Raw genomic sequence first — 19,311 nt, forward strand, 5'->3', positions numbered from 1 at the left:
AATAAATGCTGACAGCCACATCGCAGAGCCACCGTTCTTGTGGCTGGGATAAGCCAGCTGAAGAGGAACCCACTGTCTAATTCAAGAAAAGCAGCTGAAAGCCAGTAAAGTATTAAAACACTCAGAAATCAGAGGAGGGAAGGAACAAGTGGTATTGGCCAAGGAAAGCTATAAACCATGTGACTATGGAAGAAGGCTACTTGGCTCAGAGATGCTTTACTGTTTCCTCCACTTTTTGTTGCCTTCCAAAGTGGATTATCATACTCCCTAAATGCCCTAATATTTAGCTCCTTCCCTTTCTTTACATGACTCATAAATCACATTATGCCTGTATGATTTAAAAAAAAAAAAATGAGGAAAACTTCACAAGAAGGGAAAAATAATCATAATTCTATAATGTTAACTTATATCACAGAAAACTGTGTACATTTTTTCCCCATACAGGACATACTTCAAATAAAATAATTTTAACACCAATAATGATAATGTTCTTTCTTCCCGACAGAAGTAGAATTGTTTTTTCACCCCAGTTTGGTACATAAATATAAGAAAATAGTCTTTGAATATTTACATCCATGTGTTTTAAATGTTATTTCTTGATATATTTAATTTTCATTTTCTCTCCAACCACGGGCATTCTTTCCAAATTTATATACTAATCTCCGACCATCCACACGCTCAAGAATTTCTCTTTTGTAATAGTATCTGTTAAAATAAAAACAGAAAAAGATATGAGCAAATTCATCTATGGTCCTAAAAGGCCACTGCCAACTAGATAATCCCTTAGATAACTTTAAAAGTCTTTATTTTCTATTGAGATATATATATTTATAATATCTAAGATCATTATAATTGAATGACAGAGAAGGAAAAACGGGTGTTTTCTTTTTCCTTCAGATTAATTAGGTCCTGAGTTTTAATTTCACCATGTTCCAGGTCAAAGCATATTGTCAGATTTATCACACAATCTTATGAGATTTTTCTGGGGCTTTTTTTCCAGATAAGCCAGGATCTGAAAATCAGACCAGGAAAGAACCTCAGCACCCTTTTAAAAATACATTTTGAAGTTTCACAGATTATGGAAAAAGTCTCAAAATGTCAAATCAAAGAGGAAAGAAAATTATAACACCTATTTTAAGACATTGGATATGGAGTATGTCTAGTTTCTGAATGCTGCTGGAAATAACAAGGTCTCCATTCATTACTGGGTCATTTAAACATTCTCAGTTTCTGCAATCATGTTCCTTTCCTGTACTGGTTGTTTGGATGGAGCAAAACAGAACTGGTATACATATAAACAATTATATATATATATAATATAATCTACAGAAACAGAAGAAAATAACATAATGCTACAACCTCAAAACTAGCGTAAGAGACTGTTAAAGAAAGCAACTGCTGCTGTTTGAAAATCATTTTTAAACGTCAGACAAATTCTCCATCCAGTTGGTCTGTGTATGTGCCAAGTCTTCCTCAGCAACACCAAGCTCACCTCATAGCCCGGCTGAGTTTCTCATAAGTCATGCTGCTGTTGTTCTTCTTCTTTCCCCACAGTTGAGCCACAGCTTCAGACTTTAAAAATCTGAAGACACCTTCTGACCGGTCTTCCCACTTGATTAATCCTGGGTTTTTCTCAGGATTGAGAAGAATGTCGCGAATAAATTCCCAAAGATGAGTTCCTCGAGGGTCTGAAAAAGGAAAGAGGACAGGAAGAAGTGTCTCCAGAGTTATCTGGGCTATGCTTGATATTTTTATGTCATCTACAGAGGGTGGACACTCAGGCCATAGTTCCTGGAACACAAGACCCCCACCTAAGACAAAGTGGAAACCACTGGCAGCCTTTTGACTGCAGGTAAGCATCAGCCTCAGGCAGTCTGAGCCCTCTGGCAGGCAGGTAGGAGCCCCAGTAACCAGGGGAAGCAGAGTCCAAACCACCCACGGCTTTCTTCTGCCTTTGGCACTGTTTCTGCCCTAAAGAGAACATGTTTAAGCCTTGCCCTCGTCTCATTTGCCCATTTCTCCTGATCCCTGTCTACAGCACAGCATGTAACCTGATATTATTGTGTGGCACATGAAACAGCTGAGATTAACGTGAAGCAGGCACCAAACCTCCAAGCATTTAAAACACAGACAGAAGGCATGGGAGGTGAACTGCCATTCTGCATGAATAAGTAAGAAGGTGCAGAGTAGATAGAAGGACAGTGACAAAACTGGCCAGCCTAAACTGTAAGTTAAAAGGGAACTAAAAAGTTTGACCATGGTGTAGAAAAGACAAAAAACAGGTCTCCAAGTTCAACAGGTAGACCTCTCAGTTTAAACACACATACATCTCACAGTTACTATAAAGATTGCACCAGAAAGTCCAGGTCAAAAAAAAAAAATCTATCAAGTCAGATGAAGTAGTTTACAAATGAAGAATAACAAACACAGTGACAAGGTGAGCCAGAAAGACAGCACTCCTTTGGTCTGACTTCAAAAGCATGTAATTACACCAAATTAAGAAGGAAACAAGCTAATCAAAGATGTGAAGGTAACTCGAGAATGGTATACAGTGCAGGACAAGTAGAATTAGATTTCAGTCAATGAATCCAATATTTCTCTTTATTATTATAATTGTTTTCTGGATCCATTAAATTGCGGTGGACCTAGCCTATCTGGACATCAGTAACTTATGGTCATGATATGGAGCAGTACTGAAGAAACTGGAAATGAAGGGTATTAGCTCAGACTGCCAGTGCGACCTGTTTTTATGCCCAGGCTGTGACTGAGATGTTAGAATCACAGAATATCTCAAGTTGGAAAGGACCTATAAAATTAATCAAGTCTCACTCCTTGCAGGACATCCTAGAACTAAACCACATGACTATGAGCATTGTCCAGACACTGCTTGAATTCTGTCAAACTTGGTGCTGTGACTGCTTTCCTGGGCAGCCTGTTCCAGACCGACCACTCTCTGGGTGAAGAACCTTCTCTATTGTGTAGTCTAGAGTTTCCTGGCACACCTTCACTCCATCTCCTCATGTCCTGTCGCTGGCCACTAGAAAGAGGAGATCAGCACCACCCCCTCCACTGCCCTCCCTGAGGAAACTGGAGACTTGGATGTGTCAGCCTTCAGCCTTCTCCAAGCTGAACAAGCTGACAGACCTCAGTTCTTCACAGGTCTTCCTTCAGACCAGTCCTGTCTAATCCTTTCATGAACAACCTTTTTATACACACACACACACACACACATACACACACAAAGAATTTTGGGGCAAAGCGACAGAACAAGAGTAAGAAGAGTCAGAGTAAGAAGAGTCAGAAAGAGACATAATCTGGAGGTCATACTGAAACAGGATGAACCCAAATACCACAAAATGCAGTGAAAGACCAATACTAAGCTTTCCTATTATGATCAAGGAATTAAATAGGATGGAAAAGGCATGCATAGGATTTTTTCAGCATTAAAAAGTCTCTATGTACAGAAATCACGACCATGGTATTCAGTCTTCAGAGTCAGGTTGAATAAAAACTAGCAGAAGATGTAGGTGAGGGGAGGGGAAAGACTGTCACATCAGGGGCTAAGAAGGTGGCAGGACTGAGGCACAGATGCTTGCTTGTGATGTTGTACATGAGAAGTTCTGCAAGGAGATGCTGAGCAGGGTCTGTGGCGTGTGCTGCACCTGGCAGGCACAGGCACGAGCGTGACTGTGCCCACGCACAGGCCCTCTTGATTTAATCCTAAGTCTTCCTCATCATTCCTTTACTCCACTCTACTAGCCCAGCTCAACAGGGCAGAGGAAGCTGCTTTCTGATTGCTTCCCCATAGGCCCTCACTGATAAAAACAATTTGAAAATTTTAACAATATTGAGTCCAAAAATGATGTAAACAGGCAGTATTAGACAGTCAGATTCTTTCAGAATTCAATCACAATAATGATTTAATGAGTTTTGCATTCAAAATTCTTCCTCTTCCCTCCCAAATAGGATCTACTTTTCATTTGTTTCTTTTCCTTCAATCAACTAACCAACCATTATAAGCATGGATGTTGACTTACTGTGTTTCTTGGTGTGGGACTTTGGGGTATGATCTTGCGATTTTTTTGCATCTGAAGAGTCTGCAGAGAAGGAAAATGAAGCCTATTTGTAAATTTGATTAAAGGCTTTCCATTGACTAGCAGGTTGAAAGAAATAAAACCACAAAAAAGAACAAATATCTCTTCTAAAGATAATCACTTTTCGGAAGGTAATCTAAGTGAGGAGGGAGAGTTTTGTTTTCTGTACTATATGTTAATCAGCACACTTCTCAAAGAGACCATTGATGAATAAAGAATGAATGCAGAGGTAAACATACGGCTTTTGAAAGCTAAATTTGATTAACAAATAGCTCACCTCATGTTGTGTGTGAGAGAGAGAAAAATAGGATGATCACATCTGTAAAAGAAACGCTGAATTGTCCCATTATCTTAGTCTTTGCTGAAGCACGTATCTTTGGGGGCTTATTTGTTTCTGAAGAGATGATCTAATGGGAAATGTATGTGCTGGTACCAATGCACAGAACACCTACCTGACTAAAACATAATGAACTGGCAAAGCTCTGTCGTTTAGGGGGGCAGGGTGGGGGAAAGGGGCTGCGCTGGTAGGAGTTTTTGGCAGCAGGACAAGCATATATTTTCCTGTGGCTCAGAGCCATATGAACAAGCCATTTCTCATCAATGGTACTTTATCACCTGCAGCCAGCCAGAGGAGGAACAGCGTTTCTGGCACAAGCATTTCTTCAGAAATGAAAAAAAAGAAGTTCCGCCTGTTCATGACTGTAACCTACCTCGCAGTCTGCACGTTCAACCCTCCCGCCCCCAAACCACCGCAGCCTGGCTCTGCTCTTGTACTTAATGAATAGCTTTCATCTGATTGCTCTAAGTCTCGCAAAATCTGTGGGATAGACCTGAGAGGGAGCCCCTTCAGTGTTTGCTTTTCAGCATACCTTGTCCCTGAATTCCATAAAGCAAAGCTTAAGGTCCCACGCATGTTTTCCCAGCTTCTATGAATGCACAATTATCATACTTTTCATGGAAACCAGGCATTTGCATGGGAAAATGACTCACAGGAAATATTTATTTGCATAGAAACTTGTCAGATTTGCACAAGCTACTGCAATAACTGCATGTGAAAAGGTAGATGCAAAGTTATTCACACACTTGCTTTATTCATACATAACTGGAAACATAAACTGAACAAGACCGTGGGGTTAGGCCTAACCTCTGCTATTCTAAGTCTGATAAATTACTGTGCTTGACCCCCAAGCAGCAAACGTGCTCTGAGTCATTTTGCCTTCCCACTCTCAAAGAGCAGGAACTAGCCTGCACCTCACTCAGCTTGGAGGGGGGTGTGGTGTGGGGGAAGTAAAATAAGGCTTATATCGCTGCCTTTCCTCAGATTATGATTCCCCATAGGTTATTAAAAGCCTGTGGGAACTCCAGGTAACGACTGCAGGACCCAGCTCTTTATTTGCCCTCATATAAATCCTTCTCATTTTAAAATCCCACAATTCGCTTGCAAATGTTTGTTATGCTCCACTTAGCTGGAAATGTATTCTTGGAAGTTCAGTTGCCTTCTGCCTAGCCAGTGATTTATTCTGGATTTCAGCTGTGTAAATAGCCTCCTGCTCTGCCACAGCTCCTACGTGGAGACTGCTTTCAAACATGCCATGCTAGGAGGCTGGGGCCTGACAGATGAAAAGAGTTATGATGCAGTTTCAACAAAGCCGTCTTGCAAAACTTTTGACAAAAGGTTACACATTATTTGCATATGATTCAGGAATGAGCCATTTTTTTACGGGATATACAAATTTAGTTTTTACAGGAGGCTGTGCCCTTGGCGTGCCACCCTAGCTCTAGGCTTAAGCAGTCAGTAGATAAACACACGGTGCCAGGATCTGGACAAGGTCCCCAGCCCTGTCAGAGAGCCCTGAAATCCTCGCAGACATCTTGTGAGAGTGGGTGGAGGTGATGGAGAAAGCAAACAGGGCGCTTGGTTGGGGGGTTTTAAGGCTTGGTGGTTTTCTTCTGGTGAAGCTTTTCTCTCTCTCCTTTTATTTTTCTAATTGGTAGCTGAGTGCATTAGTTAAATGTCACTCGGCAAACGCAGCTCGGGAGGCTGGAGCAGCAGGCGCAGGGGCTGGGGCCGCTGCCCACATGCACAGGGCGGCCCCCAGTGCAAGCCCGCATCTACAGCAGCGTGCTCTCCTTTCCCATCCTTCCACTGCTTTCTCCCTCAGATCTCTGCTGAGCACAGAAAGAGCCTGCCTCTCCCTCCCCGCTTTGCCGCTGCCCTGCCATCTCTGCTTTACTCCTCGCCCAGGGCCTTGCTGTGTGTCGCAGCTCCGCGCTCGGCCGTGCCCCGGGCCAGGCCCGCGGGCCCTTCCACACCGTGATCCCGGTGCGAGCGCGGGCTGCGCCCAGAGCCGGCACCGCAGCGAGCAGGCTCGCTCTGCCTCCTGCCCTTCAGCAGGCTCATCGGTGAGGTTCCCTCCCTTCCACACCGTGATCCCGGTGCGAGCACAGGCTCCGCTCTGCCTCCTGCCCTTCAGCAGGCACGCTGCTGAGATTCCCTCACGGAAGGGAGCGGGGCTCGGTGCCGCAATGTCAGCGGAGACAGGCTGCAGGAGGAAGGCCTTGTGCCGGCACGTTTGGGCACAGGGCTTGGTGTGTGCCCTGCAGCTCGGCCAGGCCAGCCCGAGCCTGGCCCCAAAGGCAGGAACGCAGTCAGCATGAATCAGCTCTCCGGGAAACGCGGCCGCTGCTGCGGAGCGCGGGCCGCTGGTTTGCCCCATGTGCTGCGCCACAGAAAAGCGTGGCGTAGCTGGAATGTCTCCTCTCCCTGACACTAGTGTTTACCCCTTTGACTCAGTCACTTTAAAAGATATGGGGAGATTACAGATTATTTGATCATCTTTCTCTTGACAGACAGAAGACAGAAGCATTTCTTTAAAGAGAGCTACTGTAATAATGACAGCTAATAAATGTGTCAGAATCATCATTGCTTAGCTTAAAATTACTGGAGGCTCAGATGCAATCCTACAACAGAAGACCACGGAGGCTATTACATGTCGGTAGTTCTGGGACAAGTGACAAACAATTAAAAATATAATTACAAGTTTCTTACCAGAAGATTGGTGACTAGGTGTCATCATGGAAATCTGAGCACGACAGAATGTTTTACTGTCCAATAAGTCTGGGAATTAAAAAGAAGACGTTTAAACTAATAGCCTCAGACAACAATAAAGCCATCTCAGAATGCATGAAGTATTGTGATGTTAGTTACCTACTGTGCTACCATAGCCACTGTCATAAAGATAATTCTCTTCTTTCCAGGACACCATTAATGATGGATCTGAAAGACCAAAAGGAAAATCGGATCACTAAAAAACCATTTTTTTAACACAGAGATAAATATTAAGCACTGAAAAAATGTAAAATGTGAAAAAAGAAAAAAAAAAAAGCTGTCAAGGGAACCAAGAAGTGAAGGGGCTGTGTACAAAATTATTTCCTTTCATTCAAATTATGCATGGAGTTTTGCATATTCAGGCAACTATATTTACACATAGCACTGACTTTTAGAAATAATGTAGTATGCTCTTCCTTTTCCTGACTAGTATATCATTTATGCCTGGCCTTGGAGGAGGTTTCCTATGCCAGATCAACTCTAATTCTACCCAATCCAGTCCTGAATTCTCAGTCCCTGATGATTATGACAGTGCGTTGGAGCCACAGAGATGAAAGTGTTCTCAAATATCTAGTAAAACAGAAGGATGCTTATGATGAGCATTTATTTCTATAATGGTGGAACTCGAAAGTCCTCTCTGAAACACAGCTTCATGTTTAAGCACATGGTGAGAAACATCAAAGCATAATCCTAGATGAAGGGCCATTTTATTCCAGGCACACTAAGTCCCTATCCTTAACCTAAAAATCACCTTCATGATTAAAGAGGAATAATTTTTAGTGACCTTCTGGTCATATGGATCAATATAAGCAGAACAGAATATTGTCTTTATGACCTGTACACGTATCTGGAAATTACTTCCTTCACAGTGCGTTTTTAAGGCCAGAAGCCCTAAAAATCTCTTTTTTCTTTTGAAACCAGCTCAGAAGGGATGAGATATACAGTTCAAACTGAGGTTAAACCTAATTTTTTTCATGTTCATATAAATGAAATCAAAAACCCCAAAATGAGTTACAGCTAAATAATCATGTTTGGCCAAGTTACCACTTATGACATAGGAATTTAGCAGGCATGCTAACTAATAGCTGCATGTTTGGGCACCCAGAGCTTGCGTTCTTACGATAGCACACACCCTTTGCTTGCTTGGACACCTGATCTGCCTGATGTTGCCTCTGAAAACAGGCCTTACCCAGCCAGAACAGGGCGACAGCGTTCACCTTCCCATTTTGGCCTTTTTCAGTACCCATGTCTTTGCAGCTGTGGTCTGCTGCAGTGAGCGGGGCTTCCCCTCAAAACCACCAGCCCTGTCCCTGCTGCCTCACAAGGAGTAACTTTCCCAGCAGACCTAATCCACAATTCCTACTCCCCCACATGCAGAAACTTAACCCCCTCCCACTGGCCTTGGCTGGCACTACAGCCCCACCAGGCCACTCCTGATTCAGGAGAACCATCCATCAGTCAGTCCGTCCCAAGATGTGCAGCTGAGGTACTTTGCCCTCATCTCTAGTAGGAGGAGGAAATAATATTATACCAGGATCTCGTAAGTGAGGACTTAGAGGATTACTGGAGTTACCCCTATGGAAAGCAGCAAGGCTGCCACATGCCACAGATCTGTATTTGTTCTGCCAGCAGATATCAAAATGTGGCTCATGGGTACACCTACACACAAAGAGGCTGGGACTAGTGGGATAGAGAGCGTGTGGATATGGACAGGCGTGATCTGGCAAAGGAACAAGGGAAATAATTGTGCTTGAAGAGGACAGTTCAATCAAGCTGAAGTTCTTTTCTCAGTTAAACAAAGCCTTGGGAGGAAAGAGATCTACCTATAAACAGACTAAGAAAAAGAGCGGCAACATCAAAAATGCAGATTTGATCAAACCAAACTACTGCCTGAATTTCAGTTACATTGAAACCTGTGAAGAAATTAAAATGTAACATTTTGTTTTCTTTCCAAGCTGTTTTTCTTTGTTTGTTTTTTGTTTTTTTTAAATCTCCTGATGTTTCAAACATTAACAACACTTCGCAACAAAATTTTTTTCTTCCTTTCTTTCTTCCCTTTTTACTGGAGCATATTGTTAAAATAGTTGTTTTGAAATCTGCTGAATGAAGCATAGAATGAAGTCCTCTACAAAGCTGTCTCCGTGGAGCACCTCAGACTATTCCAGCTCTGAACATCAGTGTAGACTGCTGATGCTGCAGAGGTCTCCCAGGAAAAGTGGCCACATGCATGCGGTATTTCCTGAGACTTCAGAAGTAGGCACTGACTGACCTTTGTATTACTTCTTTAATTCTGCATGATACACTTCCCATTTTATTCAATGCCACTTCGATTTGTCTCCCTTGGAAGAGGAGTCCCCCTTTTTCAAAAGACAATTTACCCAACTGCTACTCACCTGTTTGCTCTGTCTTCACAATGACATTATGAGATTGGTACATGTCACTTCCACACTGACCTGCAAGAAAGCAAATTGGCAGATAGGAGATATGAGAATAAGCACAGAGGAATCAAATTAGCTCCAAGCAGCAACTTCTACACCTGAGCCAGAGGGCTGATTTTGGAGCAGGAAACATACCCTCTCCTCTTCATCCTTCAGATTTCTGCCTTAAGTCATATCCAAGAAATTTAGCAATACAGTAAATGAGCTGTAAGCAGAATAGCAAACATAGCAAATATAATCTGCGGGGCAGGCTTCTGGGGAACATAAATGACTTCTGAAGATCTCAGAATTCAGACCAATGTGTCTCTAATATCTATTTACCATTCCATTTTAGGTGCTGGAGGTTGCTGTAAAGCAGTTGTCCTGCTGTCCCAGCTGCCTGGGTGAATTCCTGCAGGCTCATACTACACAGATGTTCCCCGTTGATATCAAACTCCTGGAAAGGTATGCAGTTGGCATCCAGTTGGTTCGTATCAAGGAGGTGCTGCAGCCACTCCCAGACTTGAAACTTAGTCCAGTATTGCGGGTGTATTTCGTGCCACTGGGTTCCATAGAAGCTACTGGATACTGGAAAAAAAATATATATTTACTGTCTCTGATAGCATAGTAGTCATCAACAGTAAGATCTATAGCCAAATCACACATCTTGAAAGTCTACAGATCTAGATGCTTTTCTCAGTCCTTAACATTGGCTCAGTAGCTATTACTGAAGAAGATATTGTGGAGATTTTGGCCTCAGTTTTCCAACTAAAAATTGGGTATTACTACATTACGCATCTCTCGGCTGGTTAATTTGCAGGAATTACCTTGCCAATGTTGGCTAAATACACCAGAATTCTCTGAGTGCATCAGAAACAAACGGAAAAGCCTTGCAAAACTCTCATAAGGTGACATGGAAACTTTCTTTGAATAATAACTTAGTAGGGGCTAAGTATGAATTGTGGGGTTAGAAAAAGGAAGATTAAAAGCGCTCTCATACTGCTCCACATAAAAGCCTATCAGTGTGGACCATGATTTCATGACAGAGTTGGCATTCTGTTAGTGCAGATTATTGCTGTAGTCATTATGGTGGTTCCTAAATGTAGTTGCAAAACTCATTTTTAGTTATGGAAGTTGCCTAATTTTCTTGTTAGAATGTCTGAGTCTTTTCTTGGCAATCTCAAACTGCTCTTAGTTGTATGTCATTGCACGACAATAGTTTGCATGTGCAAATGGGAGAAATTGTACATGGGATGGGATCATTATGTAAGATAAGAGCAAAGACAGGATTGCTTTGGTCTGTCCTCACAGAGTTCAGTGCAATTTATTCCCTGGGAAAGGAGGAAAATGGACTGTGCCAGACAGAGGTGATGGTGAGATAAAATGTTCACATGTGCAAGAAGGGTTTAAGGCTGAGGGAATAAGAGATTACAGGAGGAGAGACTGCCATGGCCTAGCTCTGCAGTGACCCCACTCCAGGATATGGCGATATGGCACCAATCTGTTTCCAGTCTCCTCTAGAAGAAAATTAACCACACAGTGAGAAATACTGACAACAGTGGATATTGCTAGAGGACCACTAGCACCAGAATTGGCACATTTTAGGAAATCACCTTAACTCAGGCACACTAGACCTCAGGTCTCTTCAGCTGAGGTACAGGACACAGTTTCCAGGTAACACAAAAACAATCCTTGCAGTTATTTAGCTTTCTTTATCAATATTAGCCAACAAGACTTGTGTGAGCAACTTGGGGAGTTTGCAGGACTGTTCCTCATCCTCCCATGGATGAGGAATGAGTGTGAAAATTATTAAAAGTGTGGTATTTCAGAGAAAAACAGTTTGCTGGCACTATCAAATATCCCCTGAAAAGGAGGTTGATTTGTATTCTTATCACTTCAGAAGAGTAAAGTGATTTCAAAGGCCACTAGAATCCTAATGTTAGCAAAGATACTTTAGTGAGAGGAAAAAGTAGCACAGGTAAAAGTAAGTGAAGTGGTGAATTATTGCACAGGCTGGTCTGAGATTTGAGCTTCCTGTCCCTCTAAAACATAAGTGAATCCTGAGGATTTTCACCCTGGAAATTTGATACAGACCCCCACCATTTCCCTCCATGAAATCCTATGGAAGAGTAAAACTCAGATATTACTTTTTTTTTCTGTATGGCACTGTTATAGACAAACAGGTACATTTATTAAGCACATCTTGTTGTATTCCTTTGTATTTAGAAATTACACATAAAAAAGAATAAATATTTCATTAAGTGGGAACTTTAATTGTGATTTTTGATGTAGTATTATTTGGATCAGAAGGACAAGTGTAGCATGTAATTGTCCGCTTAGATTTTAAATTTTACCTGTCCATTGAAAAATGAAAATAATTCTAAAATTATGTCAAGCATCTATAGAGATACAGGTTTATATATATTTTTCATACTGAGAGAATACATACGAATACATTTTTATATACACAGATATATAATCAGAAAACAGTAAGAAGAAAAAAATAGAAAAGATCACAAGCCAGAAGCTATCTAGTGCTGTAATGCCAGTCTAATTAGAAAGCTATCTAGTAATTTGAGCTGAAAAAGCAAATACAGCAAAGGAGCAAAAATACTACTCCCCTGGAAAGCCAGAGGGTTGATTAGCATTGAACAGTAATGTTGGTTCAGAGGAAGCACAAGGGGTAAAGGTACGAGAGAAAGAATTCTGGACTGAGAAGAGAGAATTTCTGGCACTTTCAACACCATTAAATTTTAAGAAAGAGACCCAGTAAGGAAATGAACAATAAACTGGTCTCTTTTGCAATTTCAGCTTTTTAAAAATGAAGTAGCAAATGAAAATTTTTCTTACCAAAAGTGAAACTCCAGTAAATTAGTATTGCTGAAAAATAATACTCATACAGGCTTAAAGGTATAGCAGCCCCTTTCCCCCAGCCTCCCAAAGAAGAATACGGCTCAGAGCAGCTGAATTCCTCCTACCATTGCATGTGGAATATCCGTCTGTCCAGGAAGGCTGCTGGTGGAGTAGATTGCTGCTGGAATTGATACTCATCCTGCCAGCTCCTTCCAAAATCATGATCTGTAAGTGAATCAAACAGCTTGCTTAGTGAGCAGTGTCTAGTCCAAGAAGTAAATGACAAAAAAAACCCAACAAAAACAACAATCCACTGAAGGTAAGGCAAGGAGGCCAATTCCATCTGTAGACGAAGATACAACTGAAATCAAGAACATGTTGACACAACCCCTTTTCCACTGCCACAAAATCTCCTTATGATAAACATTACCATGATTAATTTGCATACGCAAGAAGCAAGTTTCTACAGCTGCCCATCCATAAATGAATAATCTGTAATCAGAAAAGAAGCCGAATGAAAAGACAAGGCTCCTGACAGAGCAATACATGAAAACTGCCAGGCTTTGAGAAATGAAATACTAAATGGTTTTACTTTTTTTTTTCCTGCTTTAAAGAGAAATGTGATTTAAACATGTTCTTCCTTTTTCTTCTTTTTTTTTTAAAAAAAAGAGAGAATGAACTTTCCAAAAATTACAAGTGAAACTACACAGTAGACTATAAACCATGCTCAGAAAATCCCTCACACAGAAGGATACACATAATGTTACAGGGGGGTAGCCTTACAGGGAATATCTTGTCAGCTGACCCAGTTTCTTATCTGATCTGTGTCAGCAGTGTCTATAACACTTCTTGGTAACAAATATCACAGGTCATACATTTAAACCCACCAAAAAAAATCCAATGGTCAAAGATCTTATAAATGAGACAGCCATTGTTGTAACAGAATCAATATTTTGGAGTGACACCACCCCTAAGACAGCATTCTCTCTTTTAAGCAAGATTTTCTTTCCATGTATCTTAGCATTAGCACCATGAGTAAAATTATGCTTTACTTTTTTATACTTTTAGAAAAATCTACTCGTATGATATTCTAGAAAAATGTTACATTTATCCCATGCTTAATCATTCCAATGAAAGTATAAAAAATTCCCCAATGATGGGTATTCTTGATGTTTTACAGTATCTTTCAGTGGTGTGAAGTTGTAAAGTTTAAAAATATACATTATAATCAAAGATATTACTGAGAAGATTGGGAAAGTAATTTGCTAAACATTACAAAGGCTTTGGATTGTAATTCTTATATACATAGGGAAAAAAGAGAAAACCAAACCCCTGTTCAAAAATATTGAAGCCGCAAAGTCTGTAAAAACAAAACATTAGACATCAGGATGGCATGTGCATGCAACTAGACTTCACCCTAGAATTACAAAGGTTATGAAATACAAAATGGACTTGTGAAGGGTAAAGTCACTTGGCTGTTTATCCACTGAGGCCAGTGCAGAAACACCCACTGAGAGCACATCTCTCTCCCCTACAAGCTTATGCCAGCAACCTTTTTGGTAAAAGAGGAGTCAATAGAAACACTTACAGTCTTGCTTTTAAAGGAGCAGTCTGAAAATTACTTGGATTGGTGTTTTCTTCTGTCATTTAAAATAAATCATGTAACTTAAAATTTACGAGTACCTATTTCTTCCCCCCAACCCCTCTGCCCCCCTATGTATTTAGAGAGGGAAAGGGGGAGAGAGAAGGGTTACTGACAATTGCTTAAAAAGCCAAAGCCTAGGAAGTTTAAGGAAGTTTTTCACAAGGAATGGCGTTCAACAGTATAAACTGGTTTAGGGCTTTTTGGTTTTTTGGGGGGGTTTTTTGGGTAGCTTTACAGAATGGCAAAATCAAACCATGGATGATTTGGCAGTCGCTTTCCATTCTTAATTCTAGCCAGTCTGTGATTCAGTGACCACTAGCAAGGAGGATTCAATTTCTCATAGTAGGTATATGGGATTATAAAACATTAACAACTGAGAGTGATACTTCTTGTCCCTTTCTGGCCAAATGAAAGATGATTATCACATCAGTCAGTTTATAAAAGTTAGAAGACATTTTTTAGCCCTGTGAAAAAGGCCAAGTGACTTAGTATTGTGAGTGAGAAGGTGTGAGGAAGCATTTGAATTCAATCTCATGATCACAAACATGTTCAGCCTATAATGTATATAAATTAAATACTTGATGTGTAAGAACTTTTAAGCAGTAATGTATGTTTGACAGTCAATGCATACACTTCTGAGGTTGTACAGGTTGATGTATCAATTTATTTCTTTAAATTTGGTTTAAATCATTAAAGAAAATTAGGTATGAATGAATGAAATATTAATGAAAAAGAACTTATTACAGTGTCAAATACAGGTGAGGTAGAATACCAGCTATTCTGGGAAAACCATAAAACTTGAGGATTAGGAAAACACACTTAGAAACTTAGTTTGCTGAATTCATTTATTTTTAAAAAGTTGTAATATGCACTTCAGATGCACTTCATAACTGAAATCCATTGATCTAAAGTCAAATTACAGAAGCTATCTCAAAATTAAAAGTACTGTGTTATGTGATCTTGTATTCTGCAACTTCTATAGTTTCTGGAATTCTACACAGATTTCATAACTTGTGCAAAAGGCTTACAAGTACATCTGGGAAAACGCATGCAGATGAACTGAAATAATTTCCATGTAATTTTGTCCTGAAAATTCAGTTAATTTTTTCTTTTTCATAACTAATCACGTAAATTTCTAAACCAAAAGATCCTATGACACTTTGATTCAGCAACTGAAGCTATGGATAGTTAAATAAACCAAATCATGTTTCTTGCATAGTTTTTCCACCCCAGCAGTAACTAAAACCAATGAACATTAGAGATGTGAAAAGAAGCGCTCTGACAGCCTCTTCCCGAGATCTGGATTTTAGTTCTTTTCCTTTAAAACATCCTCTCCCTCTTGCAGTCTAGCAGACCGTTGCTCTTCACCATATCCCTGAACAACATTAATATTATTTTCAAACAATGTCCGTGAAACTTCCTTTATACTTTAATCAGTCAATCGTCCTGGTTTTAGAAGCTAAATAAATTATCTCAACCTCAATAACTTAATTAATTTTCAGTATCACCTTTAGGAACAATTGTGCCTAAGAGGGAGAATTTACAATATGACATTAATCACAGGAGGAGGACTGGATTTAGCTTAAACCTAAACTACATATTACTTAAGGAACAGGATTTTTGGTGTCTTGAAAATATTTAGTTCATCTCCTTTATCTTAATGCAAGGGTGTTCCTTATTTGGAAATCATTCTAGCACTTTGTTCAGGAGGATTATAAAGTCCTCCTAACAACTTCCACACCTTTTCTTGGAAGCATACAGCATTGTGCTCAACAATATTTTCTGTATGAAAACTAAACTGGGATTTTCTTCATGTCATTCTGTATTAGCCTTTCTTTGCTAAAAATTCATGGAAGATTTATGCTTATCCCATACTTGAAAAGATTTTGAGTCAGGATATTGGAAGTGTGTTCCTCTTTAGTCCAGGGCCAAATGCTCAAATTTGCCCGCTGTACAGACAAACCTGGTTAAAGGGTGTGAAACTTCAAGGGTAAGGACACATAAGATGCTCAGTTTTCTTTTAATTATATTCCATGTATCAAAGTGAATTGTGGAACTAATGAAGCCTGGTTTCCTATGAATGTGTATCTTGTGGTTGGTTTCTCTAGTGTCTAGTAAGATGTGAGTGCTGATTGAAGTTTTTCCCACGGTTGGGGCATTCATAATATCTCATTGTCTCAAAGCAGTGAGCTCAAGCGTCACTCTTTCTTTCAGATCGAGTATTAATGGATTTTCCTTCTGTACTTGGCAGCCAGTTTTCATTAATCCTGTAAAAACTTTGTATCTCTGGGACTTCTACCTCCATATCAAATTTAATTAAAATTGGCAATGAAACTCAAAGATTATTACAGGCCAAATGTAAAAGCCAAAACACAGAATTACCACGAAAGCCTCATTTCCTCTGGAAACCATATTAAAAGGGATTCTAGCTGAGCCGGTATTTTGGAAAATAATACAAAAAATCTTGAGATCTGTCCCTCTACTCTAACATGGTACATTACAAATGAAAGCACAGATGAAATATCATTTGAGTATATAATCACACGTACTTTTACAGACACACACACACATGTCTATGTCCTGTGCATGGCAGGTGTCTGTACACACAATCCTGTTCTGTTCCCCCAAAGAACTGCCGTCTCTGGAGCTATAACACTACCCAAATGACACTTTACTCAGCCAGCACAGTTAAATATACTTGTAAACTGGTGCGCAGCAAAATTCTTTCTAGAGAGAATCCTATTAGAAGGATTTAATGCATTTAAAATTTTAAAAGATTCTTTCACCAACATTCATTTTATCAGGTGGTATTCTAAGACCAAACCCTGAAGGCTTCTCTCAGTAAAAGCTCACACTGGAGTCTGAAGGAGCTTTGGCTGAGCCACAACCCAGCAACTTGGCAGTAGCAGGAGGTCATTTGCTCTGCTCTTCTTCTCTTCCATGACCACCTGACCACTCTGAGCAAACAGTGGTAATGGAGAGAGCAAGGAGCCATGGCTTGCCTGTGGAGCAAAGCCAGCATTACAGAAAAACATATTTACAAATCCTTGAACCTTGAACACTGTATAGTGCACTCTATGCGAATTATTTTATTGCGCTACAGGTGTGCTCTGAAAATAAATTACTCTGATCCCCATTTCCACATTCAACCCAATGAATCTTAACATCCATATAAAGAGTTTCTCCTTTCTTTGAACCAGAATCCTTCAAGAACAGCTTATATTAAATGACACGAAAATTCCAAACACTGGAAAGGCGAATAAGCGAAACAGAGAGTGATTGAATCCTGAAGTAGTACAACCAGAGTGATTGTTCTGATACCAATTTGTATAGTTGCTCATGGACACAACTCTGAAGTGAGCTAAGAGGGTGTGGAAGGGGAGCCCATAAGAAAAAAGGGATCCATAGGGGAAGGGGCCCCCAGCCCTCCGGCTGGTAAAGCCATGCACTCTGCACAAAACACAACAACAACGTCTAGGGCAAAACAGATTGAAACTACTAAGCCATGACTCCACCTGTAAGCTATGCAAAGTCTAAGAGTGACTTCTAGCTGAGACAAGCTCAGTGCAGCTCCTCCTGGCGTGTCCAAAAGGGTGGATCTCTTTTGGCATATTTACCTATGGGATTCTTCCCCATTTTTCCCCTTTTACCATCATGGCTGAACTTCAAATGTAGATTTCACCTGGGCCTATTTTCTTTGAAGTGTGTTATGTACACAGTGAAGACACAATCCCTGCTTTTCAGGGCTTGGAGTTTGTGGAACAAGTATCTACAGAGTATGTTAAATATTTTAGATCATTGCTGCATCTTGGATTACAGTCAAAGACTTACACCATAATCTAAAATAAATAATACCAAGTGATAATTGCAACTGAAGAGAAACAAAATTTGGATTTTTAATCCTTTTCTTGAAAAATCAAAAGACTACTAAGTGAGCAGTTTTGAGGATGCTCACAAAGGACATGTACGACATAGCACGTGGACTTGTTTTACACATACGGCTACTTTGGAAACATAAATGCCTTGTACTTGTAATGTATATGATCAATTAGCTGCTTTACATTCCAACCAGCTATTTTACATCTCCAGTGGTGGTAAGGGCAGGCACAAATTGAATACATGAATGTTGAAAGCCTGTTTGCATGTTGCTGTGGGCTTTGGGTCTTCTGTTATGGGGTTTTTTTTATTCCCTTTCATTTAATGTGCATTAAGAGCAGGGCTCCAGGGTCCTAGTCTGAGGCAGTATGGCTATACATACAGCTATGGCTGACCCAAAGATTGCCCTGTGATCTTTATCTGTCTAATTTGCAAAGGTCTCAGGTTCATCCCTGGTGTCTGTGCCAGACACCCACATAAGATACCATCCTTGCCATGGCTCACTTTCAGATGTGACCTTTTCTGCAGTGTGCTAGCATCTCTTCTGACCATATAGATTCAGTTGTAGCTAGTACACACCTCCTTGTTTCCATACCTATAGTGCCTATAGAGCAGAGAGAAACCTCAAAAGAAACAACTCATCTGCAGGCTGATTACTCACAGGCATCTACTTCACAACAAAAAGCTCAACTTTGGACAACTTTGCTATGGCCTGCAAGGTACTATTCAGGTGACAGTCTATGCAACTTGACCTGTTTGATGATAACCTCAACTCTCACCACTAAGAGAACTGAAAAACTATTAGAAAGCTTTGAAGAAAATTCATATGAAGAAACACTCTGATTACACTCAGTATTTGTTGTAAAACATACTAAGCATTTGATGCATTTCATTTTTAGTCCATCTCATGTGCCTTTGGGCCACAGTAACAAAATCTGTTTACTGAATCACATTATGACTAAAAAATTCAAGGAATCATTTTTATAAGAAAATTTTCTAAAAGAATCTCCAAAAATTGTAGTATTCAGGATTCTGGCTTGGGTCTTGTCTTATTTCCTACTACACCTCTCTGAAGGGCACGTTTCTATGCTTACATATTTTTGGAGTACAGAGCTGTGATTCATATACATAAACCCACCTTTGCATGTGCAAAACTAGAGAGCTCTTGGTGAGCTTTCAGAGACTACATTGAAACCTTGATCATTTACTGTTGTGGGCTTTTGGAAAGGAAGACTTTGGTTTATTCTTTTGTCTTCTTTGAACCTTGTACATTAAATGTATACATGAAGGTAAACTGAAAGACCAGAAAAAGGAAGA

General features: G+C 40.2%; 1 protein-coding gene across 2 annotated transcripts in view; it reads right to left on the reverse strand.

Annotated features, from left to right (window-relative positions):
- Positions 1-374: 374 nt before the first annotated feature.
- EHF (ETS homologous factor) overlaps positions 375-19,311 on the reverse strand; it is a 30,726-nt gene continuing 11,789 nt past the window's right edge. Inside the window, exons 2-9 of one of the 2 annotated variants that reach the window (XM_033063264.2) lie at positions 12,599-12,698; positions 9,963-10,208; positions 9,597-9,656; positions 7,303-7,371; positions 7,144-7,212; positions 4,038-4,097; positions 1,493-1,688; positions 375-705 (exon numbers count right to left, since the gene is read on the reverse strand). In XM_033063264.2, the coding sequence (XP_032919155.1) occupies positions 606-705; positions 1,493-1,688; positions 4,038-4,097; positions 7,144-7,212; positions 7,303-7,371; positions 9,597-9,656; positions 9,963-10,208; positions 12,599-12,695 (897 nt within the window). In that variant the 5' untranslated portion in view covers positions 12,696-12,698 and the 3' untranslated portion in view covers positions 375-605. Of the gene's footprint in view, positions 706-1,492; positions 1,689-4,037; positions 4,098-7,143; positions 7,213-7,302; positions 7,372-9,596; positions 9,657-9,962; positions 10,209-12,598; positions 12,699-19,311 lie in introns of those variants that run through there. The other variant, XM_033063265.1, reaches the window with a different exon arrangement.

The sequence above is a fragment of the Catharus ustulatus genome, chromosome 6, assembly GCF_009819885.2.
Source record: "Catharus ustulatus isolate bCatUst1 chromosome 6, bCatUst1.pri.v2, whole genome shotgun sequence".
Taxonomy (NCBI): Eukaryota; Metazoa; Chordata; class Aves; order Passeriformes; family Turdidae; genus Catharus; species Catharus ustulatus.